At 40.5% G+C, this 18,808-nt stretch overlaps 1 protein-coding gene across 4 annotated transcripts in view; it reads left to right on the top strand.

The window, feature by feature from the left end:
* Positions 1-18,808, top strand: part of MAP4K4 (mitogen-activated protein kinase kinase kinase kinase 4) — a 121,346-nt gene that overhangs the window by 24,321 nt on the left and 78,217 nt on the right. For all 4 annotated transcript variants that reach the window (XM_075265154.1, XM_075265156.1, XM_075265153.1 and 1 more), the window contains exon 3: positions 15,066-15,122. In XM_075265154.1, the coding sequence (XP_075121255.1) occupies positions 15,066-15,122 (57 nt within the window). The remainder of the gene's footprint in view (positions 1-15,065; positions 15,123-18,808) is intronic.

Below are 18,808 nucleotides of genomic sequence, written 5' to 3'. Positions count from 1 at the left end.
CTGGGTTACCCTGCAGTTCCTTCACTAATGTTAGTGAATGGAGTCCTATTGTGACCTAGGCTGCTGTGACTTTCTAGTTCAAACACTTAGTCATGTCATACTTGGGGTTGCAATGCGACTCTATTGACTGACATTAATGAAGGAATCGTCTGGCAATCTTTGGTTGTGTGACAGAAGTCACATCAATAACAGTGTGTAGCCCTTGCATTAAACAGATTCATAGGGAATGAAGACCAGAACAAATGGCAGTGTATTGGTGAAAATAGGAACACTGCAATGGGTCCCATTGGTTAGTCTCCTGTAGCATCTAGGGTTCTTTACCCCTTTTTGAGTCTCTGTTCACATATTGCAATATTGGTGCAGTAGACCGCAGCATGAGTTGTATTTAGTCTGAACCCATATTACTTATGTGAAAGATAGGTCTTTTATTACATTTTCTCTCTTTCTGCACTAAGCTGCTTTAAAAGTATTGAAAAGTACAGCAAGAGAGAGAATATGCTTGAGCTGATAAAAATAACTCTAACACATGCATAGGTGGTTGCTATGGAGATAGACGTTGAGCCTTCTCTCTTATATTACTATACATTTTGTGGATCATATTCTTGTTACTTTTGGTTCTATAGGAGTTCTGCTTGTCCTATGGACACAGTAAACTGTGTTTATCCTGATGTATGCTCATGGCTTAATAAGACTCCACACACCTAAATGGTGGTCTCTCCCTATGGAGTGACGATACCCCCCCCAACCCTGTCTGAAGCCTCTCACCTCTGCCAGGTCAGTCCTCTCTGTGCCAAGCTGAGGAGATGCAATAACATGGAAACAGCTGTCCTTGGCTGAGAGACTACCTGGTATAATCCCAACATCATTGCAAACAAAAGCCTCTGAGAAGGTCGGGCATGATGTTAAAGGGAGCGCCCTCTGTTGGGTTGCATGACTGAGGCCCTGTCTTTCTAACTACATCATGGAAGATAGACTTGCACATCCTCAGTGAGCGCCCTCTATTGGTGTGCATTCTTGAGGCATTGGCTTCCTAATTGCATCATGGAAGTCAGATTTGCATATTCTTCCCATGTACAGTGTTTGTAGGGAGACAATGTTATGTTTAACAATCATTTTGCAATATAAAGTAAAGGCAGAGCAAAGCAGATCTACAGCAATTCAATGGTCCGGGACCTCAAAATCACAAATAGTATGGGAGAAAGGAAAATGGGTAGCCCTGGACATGAAACCACTGGAAGTGGATACAAAAGTTGTATTCTGTACAGTTTGCCTGCTACCGTATCTGCTACTAGTAATCGGAAATCATATGTAAAAGGAAGAGCCAATGGCTGCCGAAATAAGGAGGCAAGACCAGAAATTTTAATACAACTAGTGGTTTCTTTTTTGATTGTCCAGTTTCAGGAAATCTGTTATTGTGATACTTGAAGCATGTATCATGGTTATTTTATTGTGCGGTCTGTATCTGCAGCCCCTCAGGTCTACAGGTATATTAGCCAAGTGTCACTGTGGTTTCTCTTGGTGTTGTATATCATGCAATGTTACCACACACTTCACTGATAGACCATAATCTGCATCAACACTATAAGGGCTTATATCTTTGGAATGGCCGAACAGATTTGGATAAATCAAACACCCAAATGTTCATTGGATGATGTATGTCATTGGCGTTTTCAGACCTGGTTACAGGTTCTCTCTAATTTCCAGCCACCAATAAAAATGTTGCTAAATCTTCAGTGCCATGTTTCTACCAGGTGTATGATGTATAGTAAGTGCTGCTTGGTACAGAAATGTAACTATTGCAGGTCTTGGCCCCACCCTCTTCCTGTTGACGTCATTGCTGTGATAGCTTTGTGCTGGAGGTGCCTGACTCATTAGCTACTTGCTCTTGTGACTCAGGTTTATTTCCAGCTTCCTGTGCTTTAGTCAGTGCTTAGTGGCCAGAGGTGCTTCATGTCGGATGCCAGGCTTGCCTTAAATGAAATATATTTATAACTGCGGATGCAGGGAGACGTTATTGTCATACGAGCTGCTTTCCTACATACACTTGCGTACATTTTAACTCCAATATATGAAATCTGTATTGTTTTATACTTTTCCTATGTTGTAGTGTCTTTCAACTGCTCACAAAATGTCATTATACTTTATTTTCATTGTGCCACTATATTCCACAACTGTATGTTTTCAATTGCATTGTGTCCCTATGGATAAGGTCATTGTTGGTTTTCTGCCTGACTTGCATATTGCAGTATGGTTGTTAGGAGACTGTGGAGCATATATTTCTTGTAGTGGTTGTAGAAAAATTGGTCACAAAGTAGATAAACACTTTATCCATAGTGTAATACTATGTGTTTCTAAATATTTGTGTGCGTGTCTCCCTCTTCCTAACATGTTAGCTTAGGCAATAGTCAGTCAGTCCTACAGCCATCCCAATAGATGACAGACCAATATGTAACAGATTGCCAAATGTATTCCTACAAAGGTATGTGGTTTACACAACACTATATTTCCATACAAATTTTTATTTTCTGCATATTTTGTATGAAACCTTAGACTTCTTCCTCAGCTGACATGGCAAACTGTAAAGAAAGACCTGAAGATCAAGCAGCTTCATATTGTGTTCATGTCCAACCTTGATGTGACCTTGTATGACAGCAGCCCAGCCATTTATCTAGGTTTGTTTTGAGGACAGGCAATGTTTATATTCACACTGTGAACACAAATAGGAGAAGGAAAGTTTCTGCTCTGTGCTCTTTGCACCATCAGCAAAGGAGAAAATCCCTGTTTGCTTTAAGCTTTAATGGCTGCTCCCACCTCCCCCTTCCTTTGGAAGGAAGATAAACTCTAGGTCAGATTCATGAGTTCTTCAGCTGAAAACAAATTGAGACATTGTAAACTTATGAACTGGTCGAACAGTCGCAGTTCTTCAAGAAGGCTTGAATATTCCCATACATTCTTTAAAGAGGACCTTTCACCATATCTGGGCACAGGCAGTGTTATATACTGCCGGAAAGCTGACAGTGCGCTGAATTCAGCGCACTGTCGGCTTTCCCGATCTGTGCCCGGTGTAAAGCGCTATCGGTCCCGGTACTGTAGCGCTTTACAGTCAGAAGGGCGTTTCTGACCATTAGCCAGAGACGTCCTTCTGCCTCGCGGCGCCTATCGCACTGTGCTGTGGAGCGGGGAGGAACGCCCCCTCCCTCCCTGATAATGCTTGTCTACGGACAAGCTGTGTGAGCAGAGGGAGGGGGCGTTCCTCCCCGCTCCACAGCACAGCGCGATAGGCACCGCGAGGCAGAAGGACGTCTCTGGCTAATGGTCAGAAACGCCCTTCTGACCATAGAAGAGCTACGGTACCGGACCGTAAGCTCTTCACACCGGGCACAGATCGGGAAAGCCGACAGTGCGCTGAATTCAGCGCACTGTTAGCTTTCTGGCAGTATATAGAACTGCCTGTGCCCGGATATGGTAAAAGGTCCTCTTTAAAAATGTGGCCCACATTTACTAAGGCTTCGTTCACATCTGGGTCAGAGTCTCTGTAAGAGTCCTACATGGAGGACTTTTCTCTTTACCGGTTTCAGCATAAAACCGGAAAAAACCTGACGGACCCCATTCTACAGTAGTCTATGGTGTCTGTGGGCAACCACTGTTTTAGCGGGCGGGCTCTCCGTTATTCGGGTCACACGGCACATATGAATAACTGAGAGCAGGGCAAAAGTGTGAACCATGCCTAATAGTTACTGTAAATTTAGACAGGCAGTCTGAAAATACACCAGATTTCTCACACTGGCTAATGCTAGATGATAAATCTGGTGTATTTTTAGACTGTCTAGTCTGTTGATAGCCCTCTATTGATGGCTTACTTTGAGGCAAAATTTTACGGCACAAGTATGGCGCATTGTAGCTATGTCAATTTGTCTAGTAAGTCCAAAAATCTTAGCCCAAACTATATGCTCCACATTGTGAGCCATACACCTTCAGCAGCTATTTGTCAGGAGGCCCCATTACACACAAGATATTCAAGTGGTCTTGCCAGAATAGGCCGTTTTGGTTAACTTTTCCCTTAATCTATGCAATATTGTGGTAGCCTTAAAGGGATATTCCCATGTACATAATTTATTTTTACATTTGTAGATAATTAAAAGTTAAACCTTTTTGCAAATGTAAGTAATTAAACATTTTGCAGAGTTTTAAAGATTTTCTCTAAATATCTTGTTGTCACAGCTTTGTTGTCTTGATCGGTTGCCAGTGGATACGAACATGAATGCAGGAACTTTCTAAGGTCATAAGATCAACCATGATTTCCTTATTGTGGCCGCGATATCTTCTGATGCATGATAACCCAGCTACAATAAGAAAGTCATAGCTGGGTTCCTGACAAGTCCCAGACCATAGAAAGTTTCTGCATTTGTGGTCATATCCATTGGCAACCAATCAAGACAACAAGCGGTCATCACTAAGAAGGTTAGAGAAAATGTTTAAAACTCTGCAAGATTTTTAACTACTCATATTTGCAAACTTTTTTAACTTTTAATTACTGTATCTACAAATATAGATAGGATGATATTCATGGGAATACCCCTTTAAGGATGGGGAGGTAGGGGGCGGTATTTCTGTTCAAAACCTTTTAACCACTCTTATGATTCTCGAATTTGCGTTAAGGTGTAAATGTGTAATTAGAATTTTCTTAATACATATTCTAAATGATAAAGGTTCGCCAATCCATATGGCTTGATTCTTTCGGTAGGTCTTACTTACCAATCTGTTTTTGTGTGTGATGATCCTGGCGAAGGTAATACTTTAATGTGCCTTTGTATATGGATGCTCTTTTACTCCAGACATTAATTTAAAGGGAGAAAAAAAAAAATCTACATGCAGCAGAAAGATTCTGCGCTGCAGATTATAAAATCTGCAACCTGTTCTGTTCAGCTGCAGATTACTTCCATTACTATGCAAATGATAAGATCTGCAGAAAATGACTGCGGGTTCCCCTATGGGTGGCCTGTTACAGCTCCATACAAAACAGACATAATATGGCTAGACGCATGAGGCAAAAAGTGCAACATTCCACAAAGGTGAATTCTTGTTTTAGGCTTCAAGGCCCACAATACTCTTATGTATGAATAGGTTTATCATTGTATAAAGAAATGATAAGCAGATGTGTTGTGTGTGTGTTTTCTTTTTTTATTTTATTTCTTACTATTTTCAAGATTGGTTTGCTGTCAGTGAATGAAAGCATTCTTGTTTATACCCAGAGGCTGTACAGAAGTCTCAGTTCCCTCCTTTATCACAGGTTTCTCTAGCCTCGCTCTAGACTTTACCTGTCCTGGTACTCTGCACTACATTATTAAAACAGGAGAGGTTTGTTCTACTGGCTGTTTAGTATTACACAGTTATTAGGTAGTATTACACCATAATGCTAGGAAAACTTCATTTATTGGGAATTTCCATCTACAGGATATACCATAAGTGTAAGAGAGATGCCGAATCCACCTCTGGGACTCACATGTATCTTGAGCACTTGCTCTGCTATTTTTAGATACCTGATAGAAGTGAATAGGCTGCACTACTTCTCCAGTGGCTGCAAGATTGGGGTTAGGGGACCTGCATTCTTGATGTAGGTATGGGTCCCAAAGGTAGCACCTACATCTGATGGACATCTGTGGATGCATCATAAATGTTGAAGATGTGAATGACACTTTTAAATAAAGTGAAGCAATGTGAATGATATTATACTGAATGAATTATACTATTTTATTTTGGATGTGTGATCTGAAAACTTTATTTGCCACTGATATGAAACTGGTGTAGGTCAGCGAGGCTAAGAATCAAAGACCTACCAGCTTCTATTGGCTAATATGGGTTATCTGATGTCATATGAAGAAAGGGCCTTGAGGTGGGCAGCAAGCGGTGCAACTTTTGCTTTTGTGAATGTCATTGGTTTGTTATGCAAACCTGGTGCCATATTTGCTTTGGTGAATGTTGCTGGGTTGTTTTAAAAAATTTAATCTAAAACAATGGGACAGGTACTAACGCTGTCAAACTTTGTCAATTTAGAATTAGACAGTCTTAACCGCACCAGAATTTCTAATATGCCTCATGTAGTTTGAAAATCTGGCATACTTAAATAAGACTACACAGACTTAATTTCCAACCAGAGAAGGTAAAAACCAATATTTTACCACTTTGTGTGGTGTGTTTTTTTTTTTTTTTTTGTTTTTTTTTTGAGCTGGTTTCCAATATATGGTAGTGAAGGAAGTAAAGGAAACCAGCTGCATCCAGGAAGACGGTCAAGTGAACTCAAGGGTAATTAAAATTTAACTTTTATTTTCCATACACGGTTTCCAATATACTTTGCTTCTGTTATCAGGCCCCTCCCACTTGTTTGGGGCTCAGAAGTTGTTATAAAGTTCCTAAACGTACAGAAAATGAGGTGTAATGCTTGTACACCAGCTTCTAGGGGTTTGTTTTTTGTGGCACAAATCACACCTGAATTCTGGTACATTTTTATTAGATGATCTGCCCCTATTTGTATGTCAATGAGGATAAGAATAAAAGACCTGCAAGCGTCTTTTGGTTAATATGGGTCATCTGATGTGATATGGAGGAAGACCTTTGATGTGGAAGTCATACTTGTAGGCTAAGGCCCCATGTAGCGAAACACCGCTAAACAATGCTGCATTGTAAACACATTACGTTTTTTTCTGCAGCGTTTTTCATTGCAATTCATTCTTTGCTAAGTTTTTCTTTGTTTTTCTTTGTGGATTTTCTTCCTTTTTAATAAATCTATAGGAAAAACGCCAGCGTTTCCACAGGTATAATTGATATTCTGCAGTGTGTGTGTATGTGTGTGTGTTTATTTTTAAATAAAATGCTGATGTTTTTGATAATGCAGTGCTATGTTTGTTTGTTTTTTTTTGTTTTTCCCCCTGCAGTGCATGGATGGGGTTAGCCAAAATCTCATTCACTTTGCAGGTATTTTAAAACATAGCGTTTTTTTCACAGCGGGAAAAACACAGTTTCCCTAACATGGGGCTTTAGCCTCAGTGTTTTAGTGCCCCTTCAAGAGACAAAGATGCTGCAGCCTACAGACTGAGATAATGTCTTTGCCTGACACATATTGAGCTTGCACAGTCTGGATGATGTCATACTACATCTAGAGATGAACATGTGATCTCAATTAAAGAGCTTCTCTGTGTGCGGAGGGGTGTTTGCTGGTATACTGCTATGACAGGGCACTTCATTGTTCTGCACTACTCCATACAAGAGAAAAATGTGCTTTCTATTGCAGCTAGTTGATATGGTAAAAAAGGAAAAATAGATTAAATTACTGATGATAAAATAAAAATTTTATTTATTTCAATCAATGCATCCATATAATTAAGATTTTTATTTTCTTTTTATGGACTAACAAAATACACTTTTTTTTCCGTCTTTGTATGTGCCATTCTTGGTTTTTCCTTACAAAGTACTGGCCAAATTATTTTTGTATGAAACTTCTACACATTGTTTCAGCCATGGCATACAAATTGAGGCCGTACTACTTCTTTTTTTTTTTTTTTCTCCGAAAGAGTAAAAATACTCTCCAGTTTTGAAGAGTATTTTTATCTAAGGAAGAATGTGAAATTTGCAATAATATATGCATGCTTACATGCATAAATAACAAAGTTAAGATGTTTGTTTGTTTATTTTTTGTTCGGGGGGCTGAATGATTTCTGCTTAGCTCGGTTTTGGTTTTTATAGTCTAACCGCCTGGGACGAAAGCCTTCCGATAGCACTCCTTCTCACACTTTGGGTGAAGCAGTCCGTCACTGACAGTAATAGGAGATATTGCCATCTAAACCAACAAGTAGTATTCCCTTTGAGAAGCGAACACGTGGCAGGCACATGGACTAATTTGCAACTGGAACTATTGTGTGGTGGGGAGAACACTATTAGCAGCAGATGCACGGACCATGCACGGACCATGCACGGAAATCTCCAAGCTTATCAAGCACTACATGTGACACATAAGAAAATAGAACTGTTGCTACTGAACTAAGGGAACCTTCACATGGAGTTACGCTGCGCTCATTCTCAACGTAAAAACACGATCAGAATGAACGCGTAAAAAGCAGCTCCCATTGACTTGAATGGGAGCCGGCATACGTGCGCTCCCCATTGAAATCAATAGGAGGCTTTTTTCCCTATTGCTTTCAATGTATTATGCGCGTAACGGGAAATCTGTTTTCTAGCGGTATATAAAACCATATGTACCTGAGGACATGAAAGGTCCTCTTTAAATGGAATGTAATTCATCAAATGTGCTAGAGTTATTGGGGCAGATTTATTTCTCTATCCATGCCGCTGGGCATTTTGAGGGGTGGATGTAGAAGAAAGATTTGAGTGCATTAGGTGAGAAGGGATGAACTCTGGTCTTTTTGCAGAGGTATGGCCAGCAGCTGCACCTCTGACCATTATTCTTAGACAGCTGTGTTTATTTAAGGCTTCAGAATGGCTGAGGCTGTGTTTATCTGCCCCACTTTATGGTTGGTTGACCAATGATTACTTTGATGTAAAGCAGAATTATTGAAAATGGTTCTGGGTCAAACCTGTTTTCTGGCTTATATGTGTTATCTATTTTGAATTAGTTTATCTGTGTTGATGACCTTTTCATGTGTCATTGACAGCTGATTCTACACATGCCAGATGTTGTGGTGTGTGTGTTTGTTTTCACTTGTAGTTACACTGATGGGTAAAGAAGAAAAAAAAGGCAAATATATGAAACTTGGTGATATGATCAGAGGTAAATGCTTCTTGTTCTCCCCATCACAACCCACCTCATCCCATTAAAATCTTTTTGAACATTTATTCTGTAATCTTAGCCAAGTTCCATATTTTTCCCTCAAGATAGACTGGCAGCTGAGTGAAGGATCAGATTGCTGCTGTCCATAGAAGTCTATGGAGAGAGGAGGGAATGGAGGAAGAGGAAAAGAGCCTGATTAAATAGTTGCTTATGTGCTTGTTCTCACTATTCACCTGTGCAACAGGACTCTGATCAGTCAGCCAATGAGTAATTTCTTGTTTGTCTGTCTGGTGCTTTTAGGGTGGGTTCACACGGGGTTTTTTTGGACCGGATTTTGACGCGGAGGCCATCTCAGAATCTGGTCTAAAAAAACAGCTAGCCGCGACTGCATGCCTGTGTAGTGCATAGAGTGCATCGGCATCCATTTGCAGTATTCCGCTCCGGATTAGGCCCAAATGAATGGAGCTAGTTGGGAGGGAGTGTTGCGCCGTGGACAAATTCGCCTGAAGAAAGGGCATGTCTCCTTTTTTTCATGAGCGGGAACAAACCAGTCAAGGAAAAAGGAAGCCATTGAATTCATTGGGAGGCGGTTTTTTTGAGCCAGATTTTGATGCGGATTCCGTGTCAAAAAAACCTGCGTGAACCAAGCCTAATTAAGGGTATTTTCACAGTGTTTTACAGTTGGATTTTGAAGTGGAATCCACTTCAAAATCTGCCTTCAAAAATGCTACCCAACTCATTTGAATGGGAGCCAGTAGCAGATTCCCCACCCTCCCTCTAGCTGATATCTCAGTTATAAGAGAAAAGGAGTGTCATGATCTATCTTCAGGTAGATGCCACCTTGCAATAATCCTCAAAAGCCTGACCAAAAAACCCAGTGTGAACTTGCCCTAAAACTTTTCACAAGTTTTGTGATCTACCTTATTAGGGAAAAGTGTAGCCCTCCCACTGCCTCAGACTTCTTTCATTGTCTCCCCCCCCCCCCCCATTCACTGCTGAAATCCATTTTCTGTGAAGACTGGCTGCAGGCTATAGGATTTTATGGAGAGCGAGAAGGAAGAGGAGCCGATTGAGAGACACATAGTCGGGGTTGCAGCTAAAGCAAAAGCATTTTAGTATCCAAATTATAGTGCCAAATCCCTTTCCTGACCACAAGTTCAGTGACCTGACCTTGGGGAAAAGGCCATGTCTACTGGAGTAAAGTAATGAAGCTCCAATGTCCTTATTGTTCTCTTTTATAGTGTCATGGTAGTGATACATGACTGTCTTGTTTTATAGTCTTGCATTAAATATCTTAGCTCTTTTGAAGTTGATCTACTTTAATAGCGACACCTTCTGAGATGTTGCTCATAAACACTTGCCTTCTTTATCATTGAGTGGCTTACTGACAAAAGAGTACCGCAGGGTATGTTATTTCTGTTCCCCTAACCCTTAAAGAAATAGGCAGAGACAAACTGCTTCATGTCATCTGACTGTAAGTTCTGTGCATGAATGTGTCCAAAGGATTTTCTCCATTTAATATGTAAATATTTGCTTGGCGTCAAGTTTTCTACCCTTGCTCTTATTATATAAAAGAGAACCTTCATTTCCAAATATAAAAGGTATATGTATATAATCTACATGTGATGAGCTTATATTTTTCATTGTACTAGGTAAAAATAACACGATCATATAAGAAGTCTGGGCAACTCACGTGTAGTAAGCCAAACAATAGTGGAAAATATGTTTTAGTGATTTGTATATTTGTACTAAATATATGACCTAAAACTTCTCTGCATGGCAGGCTTCTATGTTCACATGTAGGAATTTGCTGAGGATTTGGGGGTGGATTTCGATACTGAATCCTCGGCAGATTTGCCTCCCATTGTTTACAACGCGAGGCAGAAATTGCTGCAGGATGTTGAAAAAAAATAAGCCTCCTACTTGATCTTGCTGCAGATTTCGTGGCTTTAGACTCTCTGCTGATAGACTGTAATCCGCAAAGGAAAGAGTCGACATTCCGTCACTGTAACCTGTGGCTGAATATAGTGCCGGAAAATGAAGAGGAACGTCTCCTCATTTTCCACCTTGTGAACGTACCCTTACTAGATACAGATGTCTGAGTTTATTCTTCAACAATTTTTACAATACAATTTATCATGATGCTGATTGAAAACTATCTCATACAATTGAGGAAAAAAAAATATTTATAGATATAACTTAGGAGTGTGTGGGCAATGGATGGTTGATGGCTGACATACATCTCTGGTTATGTTGAAAACAGAATGAAGTTCACATATCAGGATTCCCCCGCCAGCACATGGGCCCATAGATATTAATGAATTTACATGACTGTTTTAATGGTCTGCATGAATAATCTGAGAAGAGAGGGAACATAATATTTCTTGGCCCGATTTCAAGGATCCCTCAATTGCCCCCCCCCATGAGGAATCTATGAAAATAGATTTTTATAACATAACCAAAAGGCTTTACTCTTCTGCTTGATCCCACACCATTCCAGCCCCATTGCTTTGTTACTCTCTGCTGGTACTAACTACAACAATTGTCTGCGGTGTGGTCCTCATGACTGGAACACTGGAAACCAAGACCTTCAGCGAGCACCAAAGGGGGATCTAGTTTTGGGAACTCAGAAATCTGCTTTAGGCTAAGGCCCCACGGCCGTAAACACAGTGATAAAGCGCTGCGGGAAGAACCGCTGCGTGATCGCATTGCGGTTCTTTCCGCAGTGCATTGAAGAGAAAGTTCACAGAGTTTTCCTTCGCGGAATTTCTCTTCCCATTATATCTACGGGAAAGCCGCTGGCGTTTCCGTAGATATAATTGACATGCTGCGATTTGCAAAGCCGCAACGGCTTTGCAAATCTCAGCGTGTCCGCACTGCGTTTTTTTTCTGCAAAGTGGGCATGGGATTCACATGAATCCCATCCACGTTGCTTGCTCTGTAAAACGCTGCGATTTTTTTCTTTTTTTCCCGCAGCGTTCCTGCCGCGGGCAAATTGCGGCGTTTACGTCCCGTGGGGCCCCCAGCCTTAAGGAAGGGCACATACAGATGTCACCATGGAAGTGAAATGGCATGTTTTTGGGTTTTTTTCAAGTTTTTCAGCTGGTTTGTTGTCTTGCTGCATTTTTTTCAGGGCAATGGGCTTTGGTACTACTATATAAGGTGCTAATGTTGTTTATATTAGACATGTTGCTAGTTAAAAACCATTTGAATAACTAGAAACAAAGAAATTGTCTATTGTTCTGTCTCGAATCGCAGCCTCTACATGATTCAGAAATTCCTCTGTAATGGTGGTTGAAGAAAAGGATCTGTTTCTTTTTTGCCTTGAAAATTTGGCACAGATGTCTCCCAGGAGGATGTAAACCTCTTCATAACAACTGTGAGAGAGGCTCTGGTTTATACTCTGGATACTTGAGCAAGGATTTACATTTGCCCGTTAACCATTTCGGCTGTTGATGGACATTCATCGGCAGGGGGAAATCTTCATTATTATGTTAGACATACCTTAATGGCGGCTGTCCAGGAAGTGGTTGCTTTAGAACTTTGTTCATTAGCACATCTTAGGTTTGACCATGTTCTCACAGGGAGTGTTGGAGGAACTGTTTTTCATTTTGTTTTGCTTCATGGTGCCAGCAGCAAATGCTAACCAATTTTATTGCTGGCCTTTTATGGTGGTGGTTCTTGAAATGCAGAGCTCCTGTGCATTAAACGGTGCTCAGGAATGTCAGTGATGTCATTACAATTTACACACAATTATTCGGCCACATTGGGAGCTATTAACCCCCGTACTGTAGGTGGAATGTTTCTTTTCATAGTATAAGTTCTCGTTTGAGGTTTTGGATGGTTTAAAAGGCTTTTTCATAACTTTGAGTTGATGGTAGATTTTTCTGCAGTGAGGGTAAGTTCACACAGGTTTTTTGGTCCAGAACCTGAGTCGGAGGCCACCTCAGGTTCCGGACCCAAATACGGGTAGCTGCGACTGGATGCTGGTGCAGTACACTGCTCCGGATTAGGCCCAAATGAATGTCTTCAGGCGAGACGAATCCGCCTGAAAGAATGAGCTTCTTTTTCCGGGACCTGGAACAAACTGCTCCCGGGAAAAAGAACTGACCGGCTCCCATTGACTTCAATGGGAGCCGTCTTTTTGGTCAGGATTTTGAGGCGGATATGGCATCAAAATCCTGACCAAAAAAACCTCATGTGAACTTACTTTATTAGTTCAGGTGCAGTTACCTTTTTCCCTGGTTTCAATGCTGCTACAGTTAAGTAAATCATTTTAAATGGGTGTTTCTCTTGTGAAACTGTTGGGAAAACTCCACTAAAGGTGGCCGAAAATACGGTTTTAAGACTTGTGTGAAGCAGACTGGGCCACACAGGTATGTAATAGGCTGCTTAGCGGATGGGATTTACATAAATCCACATACTGCAACTAAAATCCATAAAATGTTTATTACTGATGCAGATTTTATCTTCAGCTTTCAACATTTTGCAGTTCAAATGGTTAGATAGAGGTTGGCTAGAAGTCATCCATTTTGGGTGAATTTTGTAGTGGCTGCTTGCAGATTTTGCAACACGTTTAATTCATGTGACTGTACACCTTGTTTAGCTATCAGCCGACATCATTTATTTTTGTTTTCCTATACACTTGTGTGTGTTTTCAGCGGGGCAGGCGGAATAGGCTGCATATTGATAGCATATCTTTCAATATATCAGATGGATGCTAGGAGTCTCTCGCTCCCTGCAGGACTGAAAACATGATCACATGACAGCACAGGCTAGCATTACTGAGGACTACAATTACATGAAGAGATTTTAGGTTTTGCTTTTTTTTTTTTTTTTTTTTTTTCATTCTTTTAATGGTTTATTTCTGTTAGTTAACAAAATTAGCACTTCCATTAAAAGCATTCTTGCTTTGTAGTGCTTGTCACCTGCCTAAAAGTATTGCACAGTACTGTATACATGGATACATTGTCTAAATGAAATGTTGTGTAAATGGAGCCTAAGCGCCGATTTGCAGCAGTGTTAGTGAGAGACTTCTTGAAGCTGAGCATGTTTCGGATGTGTAGATGAAGTCATGGCATGCTAGTGAGCATGTGTGCTGGAATGGCACAGCTGTAGTCCTCTCCTGCTCTTCTCTCTGCTGGATTACACTTGGCATGCACAGATCAGGGAGGGGGGAAATACTCCAGGAAAGGTTTCCCGTGTGGCACTTCAACTCTGGAGAACACACATGAATGGTTTACGAAGCCTGAATTGTTTCTCCATAGGGACATTACTAATTTAGAGCAGTGGACAGACAAAGCAGCAGACTGACATTACATGCATGCTGAGAGCATTCCTCTTCCTGGATATATTTTCCTGTTTCAGTCCCTTACATGTGTGTGGACACTTGCAGCATTGTATTGTAGAGAGCATGCATTGTAGCTATACCATATAGTGCTGGTCTGGGTTCCATGTCTGTAATGTGCACTGCAGTTATTGCACTGTGATTGAGGTAGATTACTGGGAGACAGCATGGGATACGTGCTGTTATATGCACTTGTGATTAGCTTCTCTTCCCCCCCCCCCCCCCTTGTGGCTGCATGTACAGTTGTGATCTTAGAGGCTGTAGAACGTCTAAAAGTTCATGACCTATCCTTAAAGCGGTTGTCCATCCAATAGGGGGAGGGATAGGGGTTGCACGGCTGTCCTCCCAGCACAGTCCGATCCTGCTGCTTGGCTGTCGTCTTTTGTGGATGCCCTCGCCAGCTGTAAAATCTCAATTCCCTCCTTTACACCCAGTGGTGTAACTAGGAATTGCGGGGCCCCATGGCAAATTTTTGACATTGGGGCCCCCTGACCGACACAAGTGTTTTGTTTTTTTTTCCTAACCACTACGCCACTTGTCTCAAACTCCATAGCCCTGATACCTAGCACAGTTACCATACAGTGTATGCAATGCAGTTTATGGGAAGCAGTCAGGAGACCGCAGCATTCAGACAAGAGTTGCAGTCTCTATAAACAGTTGATTGGGGGAGTCAGGAAAACCCCTTTAGGAAGAAAGGACAGATTGTGTATGTATTTATATGCAAGACTCATTCAGCAATAGCAACTTGAAACACTATCAGTTTGAGAAAGGTAAGCTGATATTGGTAGGTCGTCTGCTAATGTATATTATAGCATGGTCACTTGGTTTGGATATTGTTTTACTGGAACATTGTAAACAAAACTTTACATGTTAAATGTTTACTTTTATTTTTATAACAAAAAAATATTTATTTTCTTTCTTCCTTATTTTGTTCAGGGCCGTCATGTCAAAACTGGTCAGCTTGCAGCTATCAAAGTCATGGATGTTACAGAGGTAAGTGATGCCATCACCTTGATTTGCTGGCTTGTAAACTATTCCTGTTTTGACACTAACAAGCACCTTTGTAAAATGAACAGATTTACTTGTACCTGTAGTCAAACTGGTGGTCACTCTTGATCTTGGTTTTGTAAGCTGGCCATACACACAGCAAGCTGTCCACTTCTTTGACTGACTGATGTGCCGCCTCTCTTCCCAATCATATGCACACTTGTTCAGTTTATGGGTCTTGAACGGGGATAAAGGAGAAAGCCACGGCCAGGGGAGGGTGGCAGCTACTTACCTCCCTGAAAACATAAGGATCAAGTATGCTGAGATCGAACTGTGTGCCCTTCATCTTGCCTTGGGAGATTCTGCGGGCCACCAGGCACATTAGGTGTATTGTAGGGCCAGCTGAAATCAATAGGCTTGGATAGTAAATTTCTAATATCTGTGGCCAGTTTCCCTATAGGTTGGAATCCGTTTAACAGGAAAGCCTTTTATTTACACCTAACTGTACCGCGTTTCCTTGACTGAAAGCATTAAAACTGACAGAGTTTCAACCTGTAAGTCCACTTAAGCTTCTGGGATTATTCCCATTGAAGAACTATCCCAAAATTTAAAGCTTGGGATGTTTCATCCGTACTGTTATTAGTAAAGTCTGTATATAAAAAAAAAAAGGGCACCTAAAAATGATATACTCTGTTCAATGCACAATCTGCAACTCTATAAGCCCTATAAATGCTGACATATGTTTCCTTCTAGTATGGAAAAAGAAAACTGGAAGTGCTTATTTTGTTGTATTTCCTTGACATGGTTTTCCTGACTGTCTCAATCATCAGTAGTGTCACACAGGAAAGGAGGTAGCACTTTGCTACAGACAAACACTCGCTAAACATAAGCCAAGTCCCTGAACTCATTGTCTTCTATATATTTATTTATTTTTTTGTTCCTGTTCCTAGACTGCTCTGGTGTGACTACATTTGTAGAACTGTAAGTTGTATTGCCAGTCATTTGGCAATATAAAGTTAGATAGGAGTAGTAGTGATTTGCTTTAGGCCTCATACTGTAGATATGAAATATGTCTGTGTGTATAATACTGCTGCCTTAGGAATATGTAGACCCAAACTGTAACACAGATTTTACATACAAGTATTTTCTTAAGAACTTGTAGATCTGTATGAAGGAGATTAGTTCCATAGTAGCCAATGAATATTGGTAATTTTTGTGATCTAGAAGTGCCATCTCTTACACTTTTATACTCTTACACACTTATCTATTGCAGGCTTTTTCTACCACATTTTTGCACTCCATTGACATCAGGGTTTGATCATATCATGTGACCAGGATAACCAGGTCTAGTATTTGTGTATATTGGTGGAATAGATGAAAGTGAGGGCCGCAGCCAGACTCCTGTTTGTTTACTGGCAATTTAACCATTAGATAGTAAGCAGGAGGATGCTTTGCCTTAGGCACCACTTTTTCTCTCTCCAAAAAAGGGGCTCTTCACTGACACACATTAATGCCTCTTTACATTGATAATGTCCCTCTGGCTGTATTTTACTGTTTCCTGAGTTTAGCATTGTACTCTATGGGAGTCTAGATGAGAATGCATGTTATATAGCTTAGCTAAAAAAAACTAGGGCACACTGCTGAAATCCCAAGCTCTCTACCAACAGTTCATATATAGTAGAATGAATCTGACAGTATTTGTTGTCTCGCCACTTACCTTGCATTTCCAATAGGATTTCAGTTTGGAGGTGGGGAATGGTCATGAAGAGCAAGATTGAAGAGTTGTGTTGTTGTGTGTTTTTTTTTTTTTTTTTTTTTTTTTTTTTTTAACCTGTTTGTATATAAGTATTTAAAGGGGTTCACTATCTCTTTCCATATGCTGTATTGGGTATATTCTTCATCTGCTCTATTGCATACAAAAGAACAACCACTGGGACCCTGACTGATTGCTAAAATGAAGTCGATGCGGGCCTAGGAAAGCACAGAACTGCCATATTTTCTGAATAACACCGCCCCATCTAATGGTGCCACTGCCCCTTTGTTTTAGGGATTTTGGGACATTTCTGTTGAAGGACTCCCATAGATGACTATGCACTGGCATATCCTAGAGTAATGCCACTACTTAAAGGAAGTCTATCAGCAGGAATGTTGGTCGTATAATAAACATTTAGGCAGAGATTTATCACTGGGCAGTTTTTCAGTTTAGTTAGTCGTGCAATGACGTACTTTACACCAAATTTATCAAGTGTTGCATGAATTTTAATACATGTGTTACATCTATAAGTCTAACACTTCAGTCCTGACTGCTACTCCTTTTTCTACTCTATTCACTCACTGGAGTGCGATGGCGACTATTTTGCACCTTTTTAAAAAGTTGCAGTTCACTGCACACAGCTAGACAGTTTTACTATGCAAAGTATTCTACCCACATTTTAAAATGTAAAAATTTGCAAATCTCTACTTTACAAGTTTTTAACACCAGAATTCTCTAGTGTAGGGTTTGATAAATTCCTCTCTAGTACTGTAGCACACTTCACATTGATTGCAATGGTACCTTTTTATTGGTGTCTGATTAAAGAAATCTTACTTTTTATATGTATGAAAATGAATCTTCAGATGCTACTGCAGATGCCAGTGACCAAACTTTCTTTCTTGGCGTCCTTATTGCTTCCAGCCCATTCAGAAATCTTATTCCTGCACACTGCCTCTTGAGTTCTGTGTAGAGTCCTTACCTCCAGCAGTGTCGCAGGTGGAATACAGAGGCAGTGTGCAGGTGCAAAAGTTATAGCCAGGCTAGAGGCAGTGATGTAATTCAGAGTGAAAAGAGTGCTATGTCAGGCTTTTGCATCATCATAAACTCCCAAATTTGCATATGTATAAAAAGCAGGATTTAGAAGTGGGAACACCAAATGTTAATGTAAATTTTGGAAACCAGAGTTTTGGAATGCAGAGCTCAAAAACTACTCCTTATGTTTTTAGTCTACAGCTGCAGTTTAACATTGGTTCTGTAGTGATACTGAGTTGAATGGGAGTGCAAGTGTTCACCTGCATTGAACATATCCAATATATTGTACATCTGGTTAACATCCAACCTAAACACAAGTAGATACAAAAATGAGGCTGGGTTCACACCGGAAAAGTTCTGCAAGCCCAACTTTTCTGTCTGGAGATTTCAGTTTAAAACAACGGACACTTGACTGATCCATTTATAGTCAATGAAGTCCCGTCTGGTGCTGTTGGTACTCACTGTTTTAGTGGGCTGTTTGTTCAGTGCACTGATGTCAGCATAGCAAAAGGACAAGTATAATGCAAAAGCTGATAAATCTTTCTTTTCTATCCACTCCTATGTTTAGCTAAAAACAAACTGCATGCGTTATTCCAGTGACTAGACCTACAGGAGATATTTGGTGGATAACTAGTTCTCCAAGTTTTGTTCTCCAATTTGACATATTATACCTTACCTTACATATTATATAGTTTATTAATTAGGGAAAACCCTCTTAGACTTTCCTCTTGATTCTTGAGAAGGTTTCCACTTTCTTCATCTGATTCTTAAACATGTATGTGTGATGCACATGCTTCACTTCACATGAATAACCTGAGCAGCCAGTGGCCATTATCTTATTGTTTGATGATAATTTGGCTTGACACCATCTTTAACGTCATTGATCAGAGTGACCTTACAACTAAAG

This window comes from Leptodactylus fuscus, chromosome 2 (genome assembly GCF_031893055.1).
Source record: "Leptodactylus fuscus isolate aLepFus1 chromosome 2, aLepFus1.hap2, whole genome shotgun sequence".
Classification (NCBI taxonomy): domain Eukaryota; kingdom Metazoa; phylum Chordata; class Amphibia; order Anura; family Leptodactylidae; genus Leptodactylus; species Leptodactylus fuscus.
This window is presented reverse-complemented; position numbering and strand designations above follow the sequence as displayed.